At 45.3% G+C, this 20489-nt stretch overlaps 1 protein-coding gene across 1 annotated transcript in view; it reads left to right on the top strand.

Moving 5' to 3' along the window:
* Window positions 1-1835: 1835 nt before the first annotated feature.
* The window catches only part of Fer1l6 (fer-1 like family member 6), a 126211-nt gene continuing 107557 nt past the window's right edge, over window positions 1836-20489 (top strand). Inside the window, exons 1-8 of the mRNA XM_052161555.1 lie at window positions 1836-1849; window positions 2329-2414; window positions 11225-11339; window positions 12903-12957; window positions 13064-13195; window positions 15225-15287; window positions 19569-19647; window positions 19934-20090. Coding sequence (XP_052017515.1) covers window positions 1836-1849; window positions 2329-2414; window positions 11225-11339; window positions 12903-12957; window positions 13064-13195; window positions 15225-15287; window positions 19569-19647; window positions 19934-20090 — 701 coding nt within the window. The remainder of the gene's footprint in view (window positions 1850-2328; window positions 2415-11224; window positions 11340-12902; window positions 12958-13063; window positions 13196-15224; window positions 15288-19568; window positions 19648-19933; window positions 20091-20489) is intronic.

Below are 20489 nucleotides of genomic sequence, written 5' to 3' on the forward strand. Positions count from 1 at the left end.
TATATTGTCATTGATACTTTATAAATGTATCTCCTATTTTAATGTCATTTTGAGTTGAATAATAATGTTTTTGTGCCACATTGGAGAATAAAGCTCATCTGAGTTCCTGGTCACACAGTTTCCCCAAGCTGCATCTTTCAGGAGCACTCTCAACAGCTGACTCTCCAGTAGACACCTGTGTGTGTTCACCAAACTGAAGTTATCGAGCCAATGAGGGGGGAGCTGACAGAAGTGCCTAGAGGCATTCCCAAAAGATTCCTCTTGTTATTCTGCAGAGATCTGAGCTCTAGACAAGGGCATCTGAACTCCAGCCCTGACCTCGATTAAGTAAAACTATCTGAAGGGACTTTAAGACATCAGTTTTGTTTTTTTTAAAGACCCAAACCTTTAGGAGACTCCAGTGGATAGCAATGTCAAACTCTCTTTGTTTCAAAGGGGAAAAGGCACCACTGTCAGAAGATGGGAATCCCCTTCTCCCCCAGTCTCCCTCTGCCTTGGTAGCATTCTCAGCTACATCCCAATGATCTAGTCAAGGCTTTCTCTGGGAGATGCCAGAGTGCCAGGCCATTTATGTTGTGTATTCCGAGTCTCCTGGTACCATTATCATTGACTAGGCACAGCGTCCCCTTTGCAGATGGAAATACCTCAGCCATGACAAGCAGCCAGCAGATGCTAAGTTCCTGATGAGGTTCTGTCTCCATGGCAACAAGCTCTCTTGAGGAACATACGTACGGTTCTCAGGGTTTGAAAAGAACCAGATGTGGGACCCCCCCCCCCAGCTTGGCAGATACCCTTTGGGAAGAGACCAGCAACAGCTAACACTAGGAATGCTCTCTCAGACGATTCAGAAAGGGGACACCCCTGGAATTGGTTCTCTGGGAGTTTCTGGGGGATTTAGAATGATGACATTCCCTTCCAGAGAGCACTCATTTGCCACCACCTGTATACCAGGTACCGACTAAGCCCTCTGTTTATTTTGCTGCATTTTATCCACACGTGGGTCATGAAGCAGGTACCCTGGTATCTCCCCATCACACGAAACGAAGAAGCTGGGCTCAGAGAGCCCATGTGACTTCCCCTAGGAGGGAGAAGTCCAGTCCGTGTCTGGATGCTAACGTAGCCCATTCTCTGTATTTTGGACCTGCTGCAGCTCACTCTCAACATCCCCTAGATCCCCGAGGTCAGAGTCCCATCATGATGCTTGTCCTCAGTTCGCCCTCTTTAGCAGTGTCCTTGGTTGGCAGACCTACAGGGACGGGCGCTCCCTCTCTTGTAATTAAGTCCACTCCATTGCTCTGCATTGGTGAGCAGGTGCCTTAACCTAGCTCAAAGAATGACAACGGCTTAAGAAATTAATGAGTAAATCCAACAAATGGAGATTTATTTCTTCTGCTTGTTGGCTTTTTTTATCTTATCCCTTTGATAAGACTGAGACAAAGTCTCACTAGGTATCCTAGGCTGGCCAGGAGCTCACAGCATAACAACAACAACAGCAAAAACTCATTGAACAACTTACATTCCTTGTACTGTGATCATTTCTTCCCACTTATTACATTGCTATCCCTATGAAGATCTTAAAGTTAGGAGAGCTCAGGGGCCTGTTCTGGGTTGTGAAGACATTGCTGGGCTGAGAGATAGGCAGACCAACCTTGCCCATGGATCCCCACCACCTCTTCAGTCCCACATTCAGAACTTAGGTCTAGGAAGTGTGCATTTGGAGGAGAGGGCAGTGGGGCTGCTACCCTGCTCAGTGGACACTCTGTAGCCCAAAGCAACACGAGTGAAGTGTGAAAGTGATCAAAGTCTCCACTATGCTCACATTTTGGGCATAGACTATGGATATGCCCAGGTGAGCAGGGTACTTATGGTATGGCCTCAACAGCTTCTCGACCTCAGAACCAGTGTGAGATCCTGGCTCCTGTGAATTGATGGCTCTGCCAAGAGGACTGGGAGATTCAGGTTTCTCTGTGGTTATAGCAGACTGTAAACTAAGCAGATTTCCAGGATCTGTGTGGTCTGAGAAACTGTCACAACTCTCTCTGGCTTCTCCTCTGTAAGTTGTGTAGGAAACAGCTGCTGTCATTAGCAAACGATGCCATTCCCTTAAGAGTTGATCATAGCACCTGGCACGGTAAGCCAGGAGATGTGAGAGATATTGGACTCCCATGATTAGGACCCCCAGCCTGACCCTCTCACATGAGGTAGCTTGTGAAAAAGGGGGATAACCAAGGGTAGGACTCACCAGCTCCGTGTCTTGCTCTCTTCCAGCAGGGGCACTGATTCATTTCCATGACTGTATTAGTGAGGTTTTTTTTTTTCCTTTTTCAGAAAGGGAATGTTTGGTCTGAAGCTGAAAAAGAAGAAGAAAGATAAAGCAGAGAAGGGATTGGTCCTCACCAACAAGGGTGCACAAGGTGAGACGTGAGGAGGGGGTGTGGCCCATTGTCCAGGTCAAAGGTCCACACCTGATGGGACTCTCCTTGTCTGAGAATGTGGATGTCTATGGGGTAGGGAGGCATAATCTGCCTGTCTCCCCGATTCTCCTGAATGCTGGTGTAGGCCTCAGGGAAATCACCCCCCAAGGCCCAACATCATGGGCAAATAGGGGTGTGGGAGACACCTGCTGGGCCATGGAATGGTCCACATGAGGAAGTGGTGTTGGGCTCAAACTCCATTTTTGCCTTTGTATTTGCTGGGTTAGTGATTCAGGAGTTCTGAGTCTCCCACTATCAAATGGGCATGGCATGGGTAGACAAGATGACCTCACATTGCCCTGGGGAGGATCAAGGGCATAAAGGATCCTCAAAGTAAGATGGCTTTCTATATTTGTCTGATTTGACCCCTTCTTACCAGCAAGGGCTGTTACTCCAGCTTCCCAACCAAGGTTACAGAGACAGAGATTGCAAGTTACACATGCTGAAGGCTGGCTGCAGAATTTAAGGCAGGGGTGTGCAGGTGAAAATGTAAAGCCATTGTTAGGAAATTATGAGGTGTTTAAAGATGGCAAGAGTAGTGCCTAAACCAAGTGGAAGAAGGTCCTTCTGTAGAAGGTCTGTCCGTCTGCATAGAATGCCCTTCAGTCAGTTTGCCCCAAGCATAAGGGAGTGTACTGTGAAACAGCTGCACTGGAGGTCAGTCCAGGCTGCCTGACTTTCTGCGCTTTGAACAGATTATTCCTTCTGCCAAGTGAGGGCCAAACCTCACACTGAGCCTCACTTGGCATTGGTAAAATCAAATTGCATCTATGGTTTCCAAGTGGACAGGTCTTGGATGGCTTCCTGGAGCCTTCTTTCTAATGGCTTCAACAACATTCAGTTAAAGCTGGCATTCCTATATCCAAATGGTACGATGGGAATAATTCATCTTCAATCGTCTTCAGGTGCTTCCTTGTCATCCACCACAGCTTTCCTGTATCCATTTAGCCCCACCCAAACCCACTCTTCATACTCTGCATAAAAGTCAGTCTAAAAGCCAGTCATAGAAAACAACGGACACTTATTTACACTGAGATGCAATGACTAATTACCCTTGGATGGTGTCTTAGGGTTTTAGTGCTGTGAACAGACACCATGACCAAGGTAACTCTTATAAAGGACAACATTTGATTGGGGCTTATAGGTTCAGAGGTTCAGGTCATTATCATCAAGGTGGGAGCATGGCAGCATCTAGGCAGGCATGGTACAAGAGAAGCTGAGAATTTAACATCTTGCTCTGAAGGCAAACAGAAGACTGACTTTCAGGCAGCTAGGATGAAGGTCTTAAAGCCCAGGCCCAGAGTGATACACTTTCTCCAACAAAGCCACACCTACTCCAACAAGACCACACCTCCAAATAGTGTCACTCCCTGGGCCAAGCGTATTCAAACCACCACAGATGGAGAGCAGGTCCAGTACATTTCTAGTGGCTACAAGGCTTAAAACTTAATAGGAAGGCTAGGATGGTGGCATAGTCAGTAAACTGCTTGCTATATACTATACAAGCATAAGGACCAGAGTTTGCTTTTAAGAACTCACTGTATGGTGGTGGCAGACATCATATGTAGAGAGGCAGACACAGACATCCCTGGGGCAAGCTGGTTAGTCAGTGTTGCTCAATCAGTAAGGTCTAGGTCAAGATCAAAGGTCAAGATGAAGGATGACTGACACCTAAAATTGACCTCCAGTCTCTATATGCACATGTATAACATGCATAACCTGCTTCCCTACCCACACATGAGACCTTAATAGGAATATTCATTTATTCAATCAAATTGATAATATAGATGGGAGATTTAAAAGGCTCTGGATCTTTTTGTGATCCTTGAAATTAGGTCCTGAGGCCACCAGGTTGACTAAAAGATGGCTCCCTTCCCTACAGGGATTTATGAAATAATCTACACATATGACATATTTAATAAGATTCTGTTACTTGTTATGTGACATGCATCATTCATGACCCTAAGCAATTGATTCTATTACCTATATTTCAGAACAGAGCTTCTACTGGGTGAAGCTTGCCCCGAATAAGTACCACAGCTTATAAGTAGAAAAGTTGACATGAAACTTGGGCTTTCCTGGCTGGTGGGGTGGCTTCTGATCAGGAGTCCTCCCTCACTGACCAGCAGAGAGGAGATAAGAGCAGTCAATACCTGTCATGCCACGGGAGTTAGCTCTGTGGCTACTTCTTGTTAAGAGCTTCAGCCCACAAAACAAACAGAACAGAGGACCATCAGCCCCTCCTAGAAAGTAAATGGTATCCACCAAGCTGGGAAGGGCTGGCCCTTTAGGAAAGGGACAAACAAGGGTGCAGAATCATTGGTCCTTCCTTCTTGGTTTAGCTTAGGAAGCTATGGCTTTGGTGTGTGTGCATGTGTGATGTTTGGATGCCCTTAAAGTCCATTTTATGTGTACTTTGAGGGATTGTGATTATGCCAAAATTATTGTTACCCTGTTAAGAGCCTAACCCATCCATTCATTATTTTCTCAGTAAGCAGTAACTCTTGTGACAATTCATTCAGTCCCATAGTGAAGGAACATTAGTGGACTACATGCTAAGTGTCTGGCCCTAGGCTAGGTCTAGCATTTCATGTAGGGAAAATATAGAGGGAAAACAACCTTGGGCAGAGCTCCTCTGCCTTCCACATCAGTTCCCACCTTTCTCAACTTGTCCTCTGCCTCAGGATGTGTGACACAGATCTCTAAGCCTCTGTTCTTAGGTTGGATCTGTACAATGGGACTCCAGCAGAAAGTTCAAAGAGGGTGTGATGGAGCTTGAGATCCAATTGCTGTTTCCCTGAGCTGGAAGACTCAAGTTATTCCTGATTCAACCTGACTCCCCTTCTTTCTAGGTTTGGGTAAAAGTTCTCTCCTCTCTTTTCCCCTTCCCCTTCCTTTTTCCTCTTCTTCCCTCTGTCCTCTTTCTCTCCCTCTCTCTTTCCTCACTTGGGAAGATGGGATAGTAACAGAGCAGCTGCTTTGAGCCCAGGTAACTGCATGAACTTCTGTGGTCTTCCTGTGTAGGGTGCTGCCATGGCTTGTTGGGCTCAGCGTGGGGAAAGGGGGAGTGGAGAAAAAACTGTGGGCAAACCTGGCTGTAGCCAGGTGTCTGTGAGGGTGGAGCCCAGCCAGAATTCTAGGAGCTTGGGGCATGGCCCTATGTGACTGATGGCCACAGAGTTATAGAGAGCTGACGTCTTGTTTCAGGAGTCTCAGTGTCTGGGCACATGGGCAAATGGACCTTCCATCCCTCGTAGAATTCTCTACCAGAACACAGACTGCCTTTCACAGTCCGACATCCCTGGACCCACATCATTCCAAAGCACCTCCAGTCGTCCATTCAGTCAGTAAACATCTGTTTACTCAGGACCATCCCTCCAGGAAGTGAACTGCAAGTGAAGAAAATACAAGGAAGGCTAGACACTGTGCTGAACGGGAGCCTCTAGATACCTAACTCATTGATGGCAGAGGTTGACAGTGCATCCAGAAAGGGGCTCTCTTGGAAGTCACGGTCAAAGAAAGACTTTCAAAGTGGGAAGGCAGCCACAAGGGAATAAGCAACAGAGATGGGAGTTCAGGTGTGCGTGTGTGTGTGTGTGTGTGTGTGTGTGTGTGTGTGTGTGTGTTGTGAATGAAAACTAAGATTAGTCAGAATTAGGCCAGAAAGAACTGAGCAAGGCCTGTGTTCTGGCTGGTTTTGTGTGTCAACTTGACACAGGCTGGAGTTATCACAGAGAAAGGAACTTCAGTTGGGGAAGTGCCTCCATGAGATCCAGCTATGGGGCATTTTCTCAATTAGTGATCAAGAGGGGAGGGCCCCTGTGGGTGGTGCCATCCCTGGGCTGGTAGTCCTGGGTTCTATAAGAGAGCAGGCTGAGCAAGCCAGGGGAAGCAAGCCAGTAAGAAACATCCCTCCATGGCCTCTGCATCAGCTCCTGCTTGAGTTCCAGTCCTAACTTCCTTTGGTGATGAACAGCAACATGGAAGTGTAAACTGAATAAACCCTTTCCTCCCCAACTTGCTTCTTGGTCATGATGTTTGTGCAGGAATAGAAACCCTAACTAAGACAACTTGATACCAGCATAGTGGGGTATTCCTGTGACAACCTGACCATGTTTTGGAGAGGACTGTGGAAGGACTTTGGAACTTTGGGCTAGATGGTCCATTCTGTGTTAAGAGCTCTGTGGATGTTCTGTAGGAGCTTGGAAGACAATGTTGAGAACAGTGCAGAAGATGGAGGCCTGGCTTGTGAAATTTCAGAGGGAAGATTAAATACTCTTATCAGGGCCATTGCTATTTTGATTATGAAGATTCTATGGTTTTCGTTAGCTGGTGCTGAATAATCAGCTGTGATTAACAAGATACCAGAACTACTAAAGCAAAAACTTTGCATTACTGGGACTATTGATGTTGGTTAGCTGGAGCTAAGAAATGAGCAGTGATTTAGAAGAGACCAGCATCACTGAGGTGAGATCTTCTGGGAAGTGTTTTCTGAGAGCACAGATGCTGTGGTCCAGAGATAGCCAAGGTCGTACCTTGTGCTGTGTCTGGATTTGATAATGTGTAAGAGTTACCCAGGTGGTACTGGTTTTGAAGGCATGAAGGGGTCATGAAGAACAGCTGAGGCCTGGCACTGTGAGAGGCTTCGGAAGGTCACTGGTGAAGGTGCAGCCTCAGTTGCAATTGATGGCCCAGGACTAAGGGGGTCATGCGTAGGAGTTGAGGCTTGGCACCATGAAGAGAGCCTATAAGAGGCTATTGGTGAAGCCCAGTTACAGCAGAAGACAGCAGTGTTTTGGAGATGTCAGTGCCATGTGATGATCACCAAGAACAGCAACAGCAGTTGAATACAGGCAGTTGGAGCCTAGAAGACAAGCTGTGTGCTACAAAGGGCAGAGCTGGAGAGGTGACCCAAGCCCTTGGAGGAGCCCGGAAGATTGTGAGTTGGATCCCAGACATTGGAAAGTTGGAGTTTGATTTTGATTTTGATTGTGACTGTGCCTTGATATTTTTCCCTTTTGAAGTAAGAAGGCATTTTAGTGGAGTCCACAGTTAAGAGACTTTGAATTTGTAAAAGACTTTGAATTTTAAAAGATTTTGGATATTTTAAAGGGATTGAAATTTTCATATGTAAAGACTGTGGGAATTTTAAAGTTATTTAGATCTTGGGGATGAATAAGAAAGTAAGGGTTGAGGCTTAATAACACATGCTGGAGTTATCACAGAGAAAAGAGCTTCAGTTGGGGAAATGCCTCCATGAGATCCAGCTGTGGGGCATTTTCTCAACTAGTGATCAAGGGGGAGGGCCCCTTGTGGGTGGTGCCATCCCTGGGCTGGTGTTCTTGGGTTCTATAAAAAGGCAAGCTGAGCAAGGCAGGGGAAGCAAGCCAGTAAGAAACATCCCTCCATGGCCTCTGCATCAGCTCCTGCTTCCTGGCCTACTTGAGTTCCAGTCCTGACTTCCTTTGGTGATGAACAGCAATGAGGAAATGTAAGCGGAATAAACCCTTTCCTCCCCGACTTGCTTCTTGGTCATGATGTTTGTGCAGGAATAGAAACCCGGACTAAGACAGCCTGGGACAGCAGAGAACAGAGAAGGGTGGCAAGGCCAGGTGGTCAGGAGGAGCAGCTGGAAGCCAGATGGAACAGGACATCCACCCTGAGTCACTCGTGAACTTGGATTGTTTTCTAAGTATGGTGGGAAGCCACTGGGGTGCTTTAAGAGAGGTCATGTGTTATCATTCATTTTTGTTTTGTGAAGATCACTCCACACGAATGGTGAGTGAGAGCGCATCATAAATCAGTGCGCAAACGTGTGCAGGCCATAAAGAAGCTGCAGCTGGTGACTTTCCTGCCTTGAGAGGTCTCCCTCGCACTCCAGCGCGTAAGCCCTGGAAGCAAGGGCCCATGGTCTCTTAGATACCTCTCCCATATCTAACCTTGCACACCCCGTCTACCTATTTGAGGTACCTAAGGATCCTTATTTCAGTCTGCATCTGTGCCAGGAGCTCTGCACACATAGGGCTCAGGCATCTACAGAGAACAAACATTTATTTGATCTTGTTGCTGCAAAGCTACAAGGCACTCGGCCAGGCACTGCTGTTTCTTCCGCTGATCCTTTTGTCTGGCTTTGACCTGAGTTTCCTGACTGGGACTGCAGTAAATGAGGTCCCTCCTCGTCCAGCTTCCCTCTCTAATGTTACAGAGACGCTAATGTGGCCATGCCTGGGGAGGAGGCTGATAGAGCCCTTCTGTCTTCCAATTCAAGATTTTTTTTTTTGTTTTTGCTTTTGTGTGTGTATGAGGGGGGTGTTGGTGTTGGGTATAGTTGTATGGTTGAAACCAGAACCCAAATATGTCAAAGCTGGAAAGCACATTAGAACTAATTCAGTTGATGTATTTCTAGTTGAGTCTCAGGAGCCTTGGGAATAGCTATTGAGATGCCCTGGGGGAAAGCCTCATTTCAGTCACACAGAGTGACACCCAGAAAGCTTGGAACAAATGAGCTTTTGGCATAGTGTGTCGTTCTGAGTTTTTTCCTTCCCAATCTCTAGTTCACTTTGATTCATGGGGAGAAATTCCCAGATGATGAGATTAAAAAAAAAAAAACCACACACACATACATACACAAGTGCACACATCTGCACACATGCAAACATGCAAGCATGCATACACACACAGGGAGAGAGAGATGAGAGAGAGGAGAGAGAGATGAGAGAGAGAGATGAGAGAGAGATGAGAGAGATTCAATATATACTTACATATATAAAAAGAACTATTACTGAGGCTATCAAGCACTCCCAAAATGGACCTATCATGACTGCCCTCTGAAAGACCCAATAAGCAGCTAAAAGAATCAGATGCAGATATTTGCACCCAACCAATGGGCAGAAGCTGCTGACCCCTGTGGTTGAATTAGGGGAAAGCTGGAAGAAGCTGAAGAGGAGGATGACCCTGTAGGAGAGGCAGCAGTCTCAATTAATCTGGACCTCTGGGATCTCCCAGATACTCGAACACCAATCAGGCAGCATACATCGGCTGATCTGAGACCCCCAACACATATACAGCTGAGGACTGTCGGGTCTGGGTTCAGTCAGAGAAGATGAACCTGACCCTCAAGAGATTGGAGCTCCCAGGGAGTTTAGAGGTCTGGTTGGGTGGGAGGGGTGGGGACATCCTCATGGAGATGGGAGTGTGGGGAGGAGGTATGGGATGTAGAACAACTGGAAGGTGGACCAGTAGGGGAATAAAATCTGGAGTGTTAAAAAAAAAGAAAAAAATAATAATGAAAGAACCTGGTTGCTTGAAAAAGTTTTGAAGATCCTTTCCTTGTTCCATCATCATTTTATAGAAGGAAAAAAAAATCAGGAAATTCTTTATGGCTCATGTAAGCCTCTTTGGGCTGTGACAGGCACAGAGTTGGGACACTGCTGTGTTTATCTTCCTAATGACTTTATGGTATGTCGGGTATCAGCCCTTCCTTAACCATAGATAAGGAAAACGTAGACCCAAGACAAGGGAAGTGACATGCACATGTGTGGCAAACTTTGGTCATCAGGCAGTGTTCCCATGAACGGCATCAGCATCCTACCATTAGGATGGGAGGGTCTAAGGATAGGAGTACAATCCACTCACTTGGCTTTGCCAACTTCTTACTCATCTGCTTCCTTAGGACTTCCTAGTGACCTGTCCTCCCCAGAGTAGGTAATTTGATAGCTTAACACATGTATTCTTTCACAATTATGAAGTCCAGATGCCTGATCAAAAGCCTGAAGAACCTTTCTTCTCCCTTCTAACTTCTGCAGTATTGAGCATTCTGTCACTATGACGAAATTCATAAGGAGGAAAGATGTATTCTAGCTCATGGTTTCTGTCCACGGATGCTTGGCTCTTAGGCAGCAGAAGAACCAAACATGCCAGGAGTTCATGGTAGAGCAATGGCAGGGCAGGCCAGGCTGCCAACCTCTACTGCATAGACATGTCCCTGGTTACTTAACTCCCTTCCACTAGGCCCTACATCTTACAGCTCTCCTACCTCCTAGGTGTGGCATGATTTGACCACCAGACCTTCAACACATGGCCTTGGGGACATTTAAGATCTAAACCATAACAAGGTGGGATGAGACTATGTTGTTCCTTGCTTTGTGATAGGTAGGGGTCAGTCTAATCTTTGCCCCCAGAGTCTCACAGCTGTCTTAGGTCCTGTTTAAAATTTCCCTCTGCCCCTTCTTGTAAGGTTGCATACAATTGCAATGATTCCACGTGATAACCCAGCATAATCTCCTTGTCTCAAAATCCATAGCCACCCCCAAGTCTGCCGTAGCCCCTCCTGGCCCTGCTCAGCTTTTGCTCTATGAAGCCCCTTGCAGGGATAAGACCCTGTCTTTTTACAGCATGAGATTTTGCCATTAGAAGCTGGCCAGCACATCTAAGAATGACCACTCACTGGGATCTTGCCTCCATTTTCCTGACTTTTCATTTATTTTGGGAAACTGTTTTTGTCAAGGTCTTGGATAGGTTTCTTTAATCTGTACATCTGTTTGTTTGAACCTTCTATTTCTTCTTACAAAGGAATGGATGTACACACATTAAATTATGCATCTGTCTGCCTGGCTTTTCTGTTAATACCGTATCAAATTCAATAGGGGAAGGGGGGCTATAGTGCCTTCCATCATGGTGGGCACAAAGTGGAGGCTTGTTTACCATCATGTATTAATTTAACAAAATCCTTTTTTCATTTATTTCTCTAGACGGTAGTGAGTCTGAATTACCTCAGGAAGGGCCTTCTCTTCAGGAAGGATCGGAAGATTTGACCAAGGACGACACTTCCATCGCACCTGGCCCCTCGGCTCCTTCAAAGAGAAGGTGTGGTGCCATAGGTAGCATACTAATTTTGCACCCTGGGTATGCCAGGCTCCCAGAGAACTGGAGAGAAGAAGATCTAGTTTCTGTTCACCAGGAGCCAAAGGTCTAAGAGGGGAAGAGAGTTCTGTGTCCGTTCAACTTCTATCTGAGTGGCAGCCTTCATTCAGATGCTGGCCAGCCTTCTGCAGAATCCTGGTCCCACTAGCTTCAGAACTAGTTCTACTGCTGAGAGCTCGGGAATGAACACCTGCCCAGAAGGCAGGCTTGGGAGCTGTCCCTTAGCCTGCTCTTTAATTCGTCATGATGTCATGATCCTAATTAGTTTCCTCTCTCCCCAAAGAGAAGGTGTTTCCTAAACTGCCAGAGACGGTTTAGAAGAAGTTGGCTTCCACATGCTGTGTCAGTTAGCAGTGACTGAAAAGACAACAAAGCTAAGCCACCCAATTCGGTGGCTTGAAAAAACCCGTTATTTTCCTTGAGTCTGTGGGTCAGTTAGATGGTTTTAGTGGTCATAGAGCGTTGGCCAACTTCCATTCACATGTCTGTAGTGATTTGGAAGCTTAGTGATTTTAACTAGGGCTTGCTGACAGCTAAAGCCTAAATTTGAGGAGAATAAATCTTCTACCTCAGATCAGTCTGAGTCAAAAGACTTGAGGGTTTTTTGTTGTTGTTGTTGTTTTTTGTTTTTGTTTTTTTTTCCAGCGTACAGTAGTTTCTACTGGGCTGATTTGCAGTCAGTAGACACAGGATGAGGCAGGTATAGGATGCCACTGTTAGAAGCCAAAAGAGCAACATTCAATCAAACTCATTTCATTTCCCACCCATGGCTGCTTCTGTGGTAACAAGGATCCTTCTTCTCTGCCCATGATTAGCCAATATCTGAGTTCCCAGGTGTTTCCCATCTATTTCCAATTACCTGAGACAGTCCAGATAAACGGATTCCGTGTGACTGTGAAACTTGATGAGATGGCCTTTTGGTCATGCCTTCCAATTTTCTTCTTTACCAATCCTTTCAAAAGCAATCACAACACTCAAAATTACATCTTTTTAGGAAGGATGAACTGTTCCTGGGTCTAAAACTAGCCCAGCAAAGGGCAGATCCTTCCTTCAACCCATCTTTGCCTCTGCCTTTCTGAAGAATCATCATTTCTATAAGGTCAAGATAAAGAAAGCATGGAAAATCATCCCTATAAAAAGTGCTACTGCTTATCCTTGCTAGACACTAGGTTAAATGCCTGTGTGCATTATATCACTTAATTCTAGCAATTGCCTTGTGGTATAAATGGTATTATTAGCCTCATCATTAGGATAGAGAAACTGAGTCATAGAAATCTTAAATCACCTGTCTAGTTATATTTATGTCTCCAGAGATGTAGAGAGAATCTGATAGTGTTTAGATGAAGGTACTTAGAATCTTATGGGAAACTCTCACCGTGGTTTACATGTCTGAAGTTTGTTCTTACTTGAGATATATGAATTTGCTGCTGTTATTTATTTTATTTTATTTTATGCTTGCATATAATGTTATCAATATATGACAAACAATATATTTAACTTTAATAGAGCAAAACTGCTAACTAAGATCCATGACGGGGAGATCAAATCTCAAAACTACCAAGTAAGTGATGGGCTCCTCCTACCCAGCATCCCCTGGTCAGGAGGCTGAGGAGACTGAAGAGCAGTGACAAGCAACCAAGTGGTGTGAACGCTGTTTTGTGTCGTAGATCACTGTCACCATCACCGAGGCCCGGCAGCTGGTGGGTGAGAACATCGACCCAGTGGTGACCATTGAGATAGGGGACGAGAGGAAGCAAAGCACCGTGAAGGAAGGGACCAACAGCCCGTTTTATAATGAAGTAAGTCACAGGCATCCTCCAGGACCACACCCTCTTCACTGGCGAGGGGAGGAGCGGAGGGGGCCCCTTGGGGCTTCTCCCTGTTCTCGTCTAAGTTCACAGACCAGTTGGAGCTTTTCCCACACAGCCCCAAGGCATTCATAACAGGACTGTAGACAGGAGAGGGAAAGAGGCCACTTCCTTATCTCTCAAGAGCTTATTGACACTCTATTAATAAGCACTGGGGTTGCATTCAATGAATCTTGGATGTTGGTTAGAGAGACAGAAGACATTCTCTTCCACAGGAGCAACACTGAAAGTTTAATCACTGAATTTGAAATGAGCACACTTTGTTTTAAAGCTAAACAGCTGTGTTTTTCTAAGATGCATAGAAGTTTTAAAAGAAGACTCCAAAGAGAAAGATTTCTAAATAGTCGGAATACAAATAATGCCCACTAGTACCATTCAGCTGTCCGGGACCTTGTTCCTTTTACAAAACGATGGCCCCTAGGATAGGGCCCATCTGGTCACACAGGCGGAGCTCACCTCTGCTTCACAGTTGGAGAGTTTTCCATTGCTTCCCTGTGTCATAATTTACTGTTTAGTCTCTTATTCATAGATACTAAAGCTTTTAGCCTTTGGCTTGTACTTATGGTATACTTATGTGGTCTAACTTATGAGGAACAGGATGTAGGCATTTAAACTTGGATATTTCCAATTGCCTGACAATATTAATTGCTAAAAAATATACTGCAGAGTCTTCATTACTATGCTAATGATAATCTACAGGAAGTCAGGGACAGCATGGATAATGATATTAATGAAAAATCCCCAAATCATGTTTGAGCCACTAATTCTTTCCTCTGTGCCAGGATTGCCCCTGAGCTCCCCAGATGTTACTTTCCCTCTTTGTGTCCCACTTCTCCCTCTGTCCTTTTGGCACAGATATGATATTAAAGAGCGTGTATGAGAATTCACGAAAACCAGCAAGGCCCATTTACATGTTAAATGCTATAATTATGCCTGCGATCTTGGTCGTAAATGACGTCAGGTTGAGCCCAACTGTAGCAAGTAGGAAACCAAGAGAGAGAACAGGAGGCAAGCCCAGGGCCTAACCTTTCATTCAAGGCAGAGGGTATGGAGGAGGAAGTAGGGGTTACTGAATATTTGCTGGCCAGAAAAATGGGTGCAGGCCCAGAGTCTGTGAGACATTGAAGAGTTCTCTCTCAGCGAGAGTCAGCTGAAGGCAGCAAACGCTGGAACATCACCAGCCCACAGGACCCGCATAGAGTCATCGTGTGAGAGTGAAGATGTTCACCAAAGTGAAACGTCCGTGGAATTTTTTAGTTCTAAACATGTAAAAAAAAAAACAGTAAAATGTGTCAAAAAAAGGTGTGTGTGTATGTGTGTGTGTGTGTATGTGTGTGTATTACATATGAAAAATTTCTTTAAAGGTCATACCTGTTTTCTGACTAAACTGAAAAATGACCTTTAAGTTTGTTTATTATGGTGCTGTGGGTCAAATGCATACACTAGGCAAGAGTTCTACTGTGGGGCCACTCCGCAGCCTGAGGACCGACGCCATTTTAAAGATCTCCTAGTGCAGCACATGCAGTTTATTTTTGTTCTTCTATTTTACTCTAGAGAGGAAATTTTCATTTTCTTTCCACCCACAATTGATAATTCTTTTATATCTACAGCTCAATAAACTAGATTTTCTATAAGTTTCTATAAGTTACCTTGCTCCTGGCATTTTATCATAACAGCAGAAAAATAACGAATACAGCTTATTAGTAACTCAAGAGAGAAGACTTAATATTATTAAAATTTTACATGCACATAATCCATGATCCAGAAATACTGCTTATGTCTATTTTAGAGGAATGCTTATACTTATCCTATGCGAGAATGTGGTTGGTGACATTTAAAATATAATATATAAAATAATATACAAAACAAGTGCAAACATAAAGGGTCTAGTCATTTCAGGAGCGAGGTCCTTAGCTGTAAACTGGGGGTTGATGACCAAGATGAACTTCGTGTCTTACAGTACTTTGTCTTTGATTTCATCGGACCCCAAGTGCATCTTTTCGACAAGATCATCAAAATCTCAGTAAGTATAGTATGGCAGGGGGTGGAACTGGGGGAAAGCAGGAGAGACTCTAGACACTGGGGCGGGGCAGCTCAGCCTGGTTAGGGATGCCTGGGCTCAAGGGGATATGTATAGGTTGGTGACAGTGGAAGCATCAGGCTAAAGCTGAAAATCCCCAATATGGAGGATTTTAAAAGGCAGAACCATCTCAAGGGAATCTGCGCTCCTTGGAAGGAAGAGGTAAACTACAGTATACATTTGCCAAGTGGCTGTGGGAATAATGAAACATGTGCTGCCGATGACATCTTAATTGGCTGCCATTTTTCAGTTATTTTTTTTAAAATCAAGTTAATGTTATGTTTTTCTCTTGGGGTGATATCTACCCTAATTAATCCCAACCATCTTTTCTTCTAGTCAGTGACAAATAGAGAAACAGGAATAGACACTGGGAACAGTTTGCATATGTCAATTGCTGATAATACCCAAATGGGCAGAGAAAATGATTTGGTGCATCTCAGGGTTCTTGAAAGATGCCTCTGAGTGTGGACCTCGGGGCCTTGTCAGCAGGAATCGGGTCTGCTAGACAGATCTTTCTCAGCCCATCCAGGAAGGGGATGTTTATCCACAGATCCAGACTGAAGAGCAGAAACAGTGAGAGCCCTCTGGGCTTTCTGGGACATGGTCATGTACCTAGTTCTTGAGTGGCAGGAATGAAAAGAGAAAATATGCTGAAGTCGTATTGTCCCAACTGAGAGCAGAACTGGCCAGCTTGAGCCGGATAGTGGTGGTGCACACCTGTAATCCCAGCACTCTGGGAGGCAGAGGCAGGTGGATTTCTGAGTTCGAGGACAGCCTGGTCTACAGAGTGAGTTCCAGGACAGCCAGGGCTATACAGAGAAACCCTGTCTCGAAAAACCTAAAATCAAAAGAACCAAAAAACAAAACAAAAACAAAAACAAACAAACAAAAGAACTGGCCAGCCGGGTCCATTGCCGACTGCACACTGTTCAGCAGAGGTCAGAGAACAGTAGGTGGCAGATGGTGACATCTATTTCTTAATCTCAGGAAACAGCCACTTCTTCCATGAAGAGGGTTGTGAAGCTGGGTGTGCCTGAGGGTGTGGGGCAGGGGTTGGAGCGAGATTAAGTGCTTTGTTCTGAAGACTTCTCAAAGAACAGGACTACTCGTTTATGTTGGTAAAAGTGCACAGAGAAACGGGGAAGGGTTCCCACATTAGTCACGGCAACTCTGAATCCCTTCCCTGTCCTGTTTTTATCACCCTCTCACATGTGTGTGCATATGTAATATGACCTCTAACCTTAGCTGAATGTTAATAAACTCCTGTCTCAAGGCCTGGGTCGCAGAGGCATCATGATATGGTCCTTCCTAGGGGCGTTAGAAGAGTGTGACTCTTGAGGAAGGAAAAGCCACCAAGAGCCAAACAGTCTTAGCATCCAAGTTTCAGGCGTGGTGACAAGGATGCAGAAGGTATTTTGGGAGCTGAGATGGCTCTCGGGACTTTGTGCTGTCACTCCGGCTGCCTCCTGATGAGGCTGCCTCTAGAGCGGCTAAGTTCATCGTCGCAGCGTAGACAAGAGTCATGACTGTATGCAGGACTCCTGGAACTTTAGACACAGGATCAAAGCATGTTTGCACGTTTCATTCCTTCTTTGGGAGAAGACACTTTTGCAGGTCTTAAATGACTCCTAGGGAGAGACACCCTAGATGGTAAAGGAAACCCCTCCTTCTTATGTTTAATACAGCCTTACTGCCAGTTCATGAACTGAAAGTCAGCGTGAATGAATGAACTCAGTGTTAAAGAGAGATGACTCGTAGTTACATATTCTCAATACTTACTTATGAGGCCTTGTATTAACCACTGACCACTGCAAAATCTGACCAAGGCAGAGAGCAGCACAGATGTAGGTGGATAAATGTAGGTATTTAGAAGGCCATTTGGCAGCATGGCCACCTAGCAAAATAACAATAGTAGGTTCTCTTTTAGGATCTATCACTTCCCTGTCCGTGGGGTTTTTTGACCAGGCTTATATTACTAGGCATAAATTTTCTCATGGGATGTAGTCCTCAAATTCAATCAGAAAATGTTTGGCTACTCAGAGTCATGAGGCTATTACGTAAAAGCAAGCCAGTCAAAATCTCAGTGTTAACGGGAGGGCTCGTGAGGCTCCGCCCCTAGCTGAGGAACTATTGGCAGGTTTCTGTAAGGGGGCGTGGCATTACTCTTAGAGAGGATGGCCACTGCTAGCTTGCCTAAATTCAAGTGGATAGCCCCAAACCCAAGCGCATATGGGCAGCATGAACGGACTCAGTGGGATCTAAAAAGGGGATAAATGTCCCGGTGGTCCCATAGACCATTTCCCTTTAACAGTAGCCCAAGGAACATAGAACCACAGGACACCGTGTGTGGTGCATCCCCAGGAGCCTAGTAATATCATCGTAGGCTTGGCTGGCACTAGGAGAGATCTCCTGTGTGGTTGGAAGAATTGTTTGAGAGTCTTTCATTCCATCGTCCACAGGAACGTTTATCTTGTGAAAGGAACTTGAGACAAGACTTGGGGGTGGGGTGGGGGGGGACGGTCATGTTAGCCACAGAAAACAAGGCTGGTAACAGAGGCAGCTTTTTGTGTGCGGTCTTAAATAGCTCCTCTGCTGAAGCCAAGCTGTCCTTGTTTCCCCTCTGTTCTCTGACACTAGAAAATAACAGCCAGAGAAAGAAAGAGGGAGAGAGAGAGAAAGAGAGAGAGACAGAGACAGAGACAGAAACACAGAGACAGAGACACAGAGAGAGAGACAGAGACAGAGACACAGAGACAGAGACACAGAGACAGAGATACAGAGACAGAGAGACACAGAGAGAGACACAGAGACACAGAGAGAGACACAGAGACACAGAGAGAGACACAGAGACACAGAGAGACACAGAGAGACACAGAGAGAGACACAGAGAGAAAGACACAGAGAGAAAGACACAGAGAGACAGACAGAGACAGAGAGACACAGTGAGAGACAGAGAGAAGGAAGAGAAATTGGAATGGCTGTCATTTCTTGAGGTCAGCTGATTTTCTTCTTCCCACTGCTCCTGGCAACATGAGCTATTTAGAAGCCATAGACTCTACCATTCATCCTTCTTTAAACCATCCATTAACTCATCGAACATTCATTGAGCATCTGTTATGAATGGGGTACATGGTAGGTGAGATACAGAGACACTGCCCTTGATCAAGGGAAGCACAGGATTTATAGTAAGTCGGAATCTCAGCCACCTCCGCGATGCCATGGAGTTCTCAGGGCCCTTGGGTTCCAGTGACAGAGAGGTCACTACTTCTGAATGACCCCTTCATTGCTAGAGATTCTGACGAGTCTAAGAAGTAGCATCCTTAGTGAGCTGACATCTCAGCCTGTTACTGAAGAACCATGGAGGGAGCCTTGACCCCTTCTCTGGATGCAGCATTTCCAAGATTTGAGGGACTTGAGTCACACTGTCTTCTTTCGACAGCTCCCTTTTCTGGATTAAAGATTAAACTATTCCAGGTTTCCCATCAGCCTCTCACACACTGTGGCTTTTAGACATGGCACCAACTGTGCCACCTTCAGGACTTCCTCATGGTGATACCAGCCTTTCAGCATGCTGATGTAACCAAGACAGGTGCTCTGCGCCCTTCTAACGGGGACAAATACTATACTGTGTGGAACTTACTCTATTGTGCATTACTAACACATCTGGCAGCACATGATAAGTTCTAAAGAAAGTTGTGAAAGTTGTTTTGGAGGCTGAGGAGAGAAATGACAGTGGCATCTTGGGGATAAAGGACAGATGCTTGGAGGAGGTGACTTTTGCTCTAGCCAGTGGAGGATAGGTCAAGTTTGAGGCAGAAAAAACAGGTACTGAGGGATAACTTTCCAGGGCCCATTTGATTAAAGAAATCTCTTGGGTAGTGAGAGTGTCAGGTGTCCTTCAGCAGATGAGCAGAAGGGTTGCTAGAGAAGGAAGCACAGGTGAGACACATCTGGAGCTCATGTAGGACCCTGGGGGTTGATGAGCACATAGGTGAGTGTGTGTGTGTGTGCATGTTTATATGTATGTGAGAATATGTGTATTTGTGGTGTGTGTGTGTGTGTGAGAGAGAGAGAGAGAGAGAGAAAGAGAGAGAGAGAGAGAGAGAGAGACTCTGCTCCAAACAAGGATCAAGTCCAAGAGATCTCTTTGGTGAATACTGAATCCATTTCACAGATGCATCTGCAAAGACAAATGATTCAGATTGGCGCTCTTATCTTTTGTAGGTCTTACATCACAAGCTGATAGGAAGCATCCTGATTGGCTCTTTCAGAGTGGATGTGGGGACGGTGTACAACCAGCCGGGTAAGTAAGCAAGCTATCTATCTTGCTTCTTACTCTTCTTTGGTTGACTCTCTGCTCTGCCAAGCTGGGACTTTCCTATGTGGTTCACTAGACTGAAAGTCTCCCAAATGCCTATGATCCATTGGCAGGTGGGAAAAAAGAGAGTGGGAAAGCCTGAGGACTGGGAATATCTACAAATGGCTACTATTCTAAGCATCAAAGAGAGACCAGGACCCTGGGGTGTGGGAAGGGATGTGTGAGCCACTGTACATCTGCAAAGGATACTACTTACAAAGTGTGTTCGTAGGTCATCAGTTCTGCGACAAGTGGGCACTGCTTACAGACCCTGGTGACATCAGGACTGGCACCAAGGGCTACCTGAAGTGTGACATCAGCGTGACTGGGAAAGGCGACATCTTAAAGACCAACCCCAAAACCTTCGATGCTGAGGAGCAAATAGAGAAGTGAGATAGAGCCAACCAGAGTGATAAAAGAGAAATTATATTCCCTCCTCTACATCTCTTCCCCCTCTCCATTCTTCTGCCAAGCACCTGGCCTATCCATCAGACTCAACTCTGTCAGATGCCTGAACACATCTTCTCAAAGCCATGGCTCTTTTGAGAGCTTATATTTTTCAGACAAGAACATTGTTTGCCCGTAACATCTTATTTTAGATAATCCATTCTGTTGTTATTGTTGTTGTTGTTATTATTATTATTATTATTATTATTATGTCTTTGAGAATTTTATGTAATCTACCTCGGTCATATTGACTCACACTCTTTCATTCTACCATTCCCAGATCAAACCCCTCTTTCCTGTGCACCCCCTGCTTCCTGTCTTTTTTTGCTGTTGTTTAAAGA

This window comes from Apodemus sylvaticus, chromosome 17 (assembly GCF_947179515.1).
Source record: "Apodemus sylvaticus chromosome 17, mApoSyl1.1, whole genome shotgun sequence".
In the NCBI taxonomy this organism is placed as follows: Eukaryota; Metazoa; Chordata; class Mammalia; order Rodentia; family Muridae; genus Apodemus; species Apodemus sylvaticus.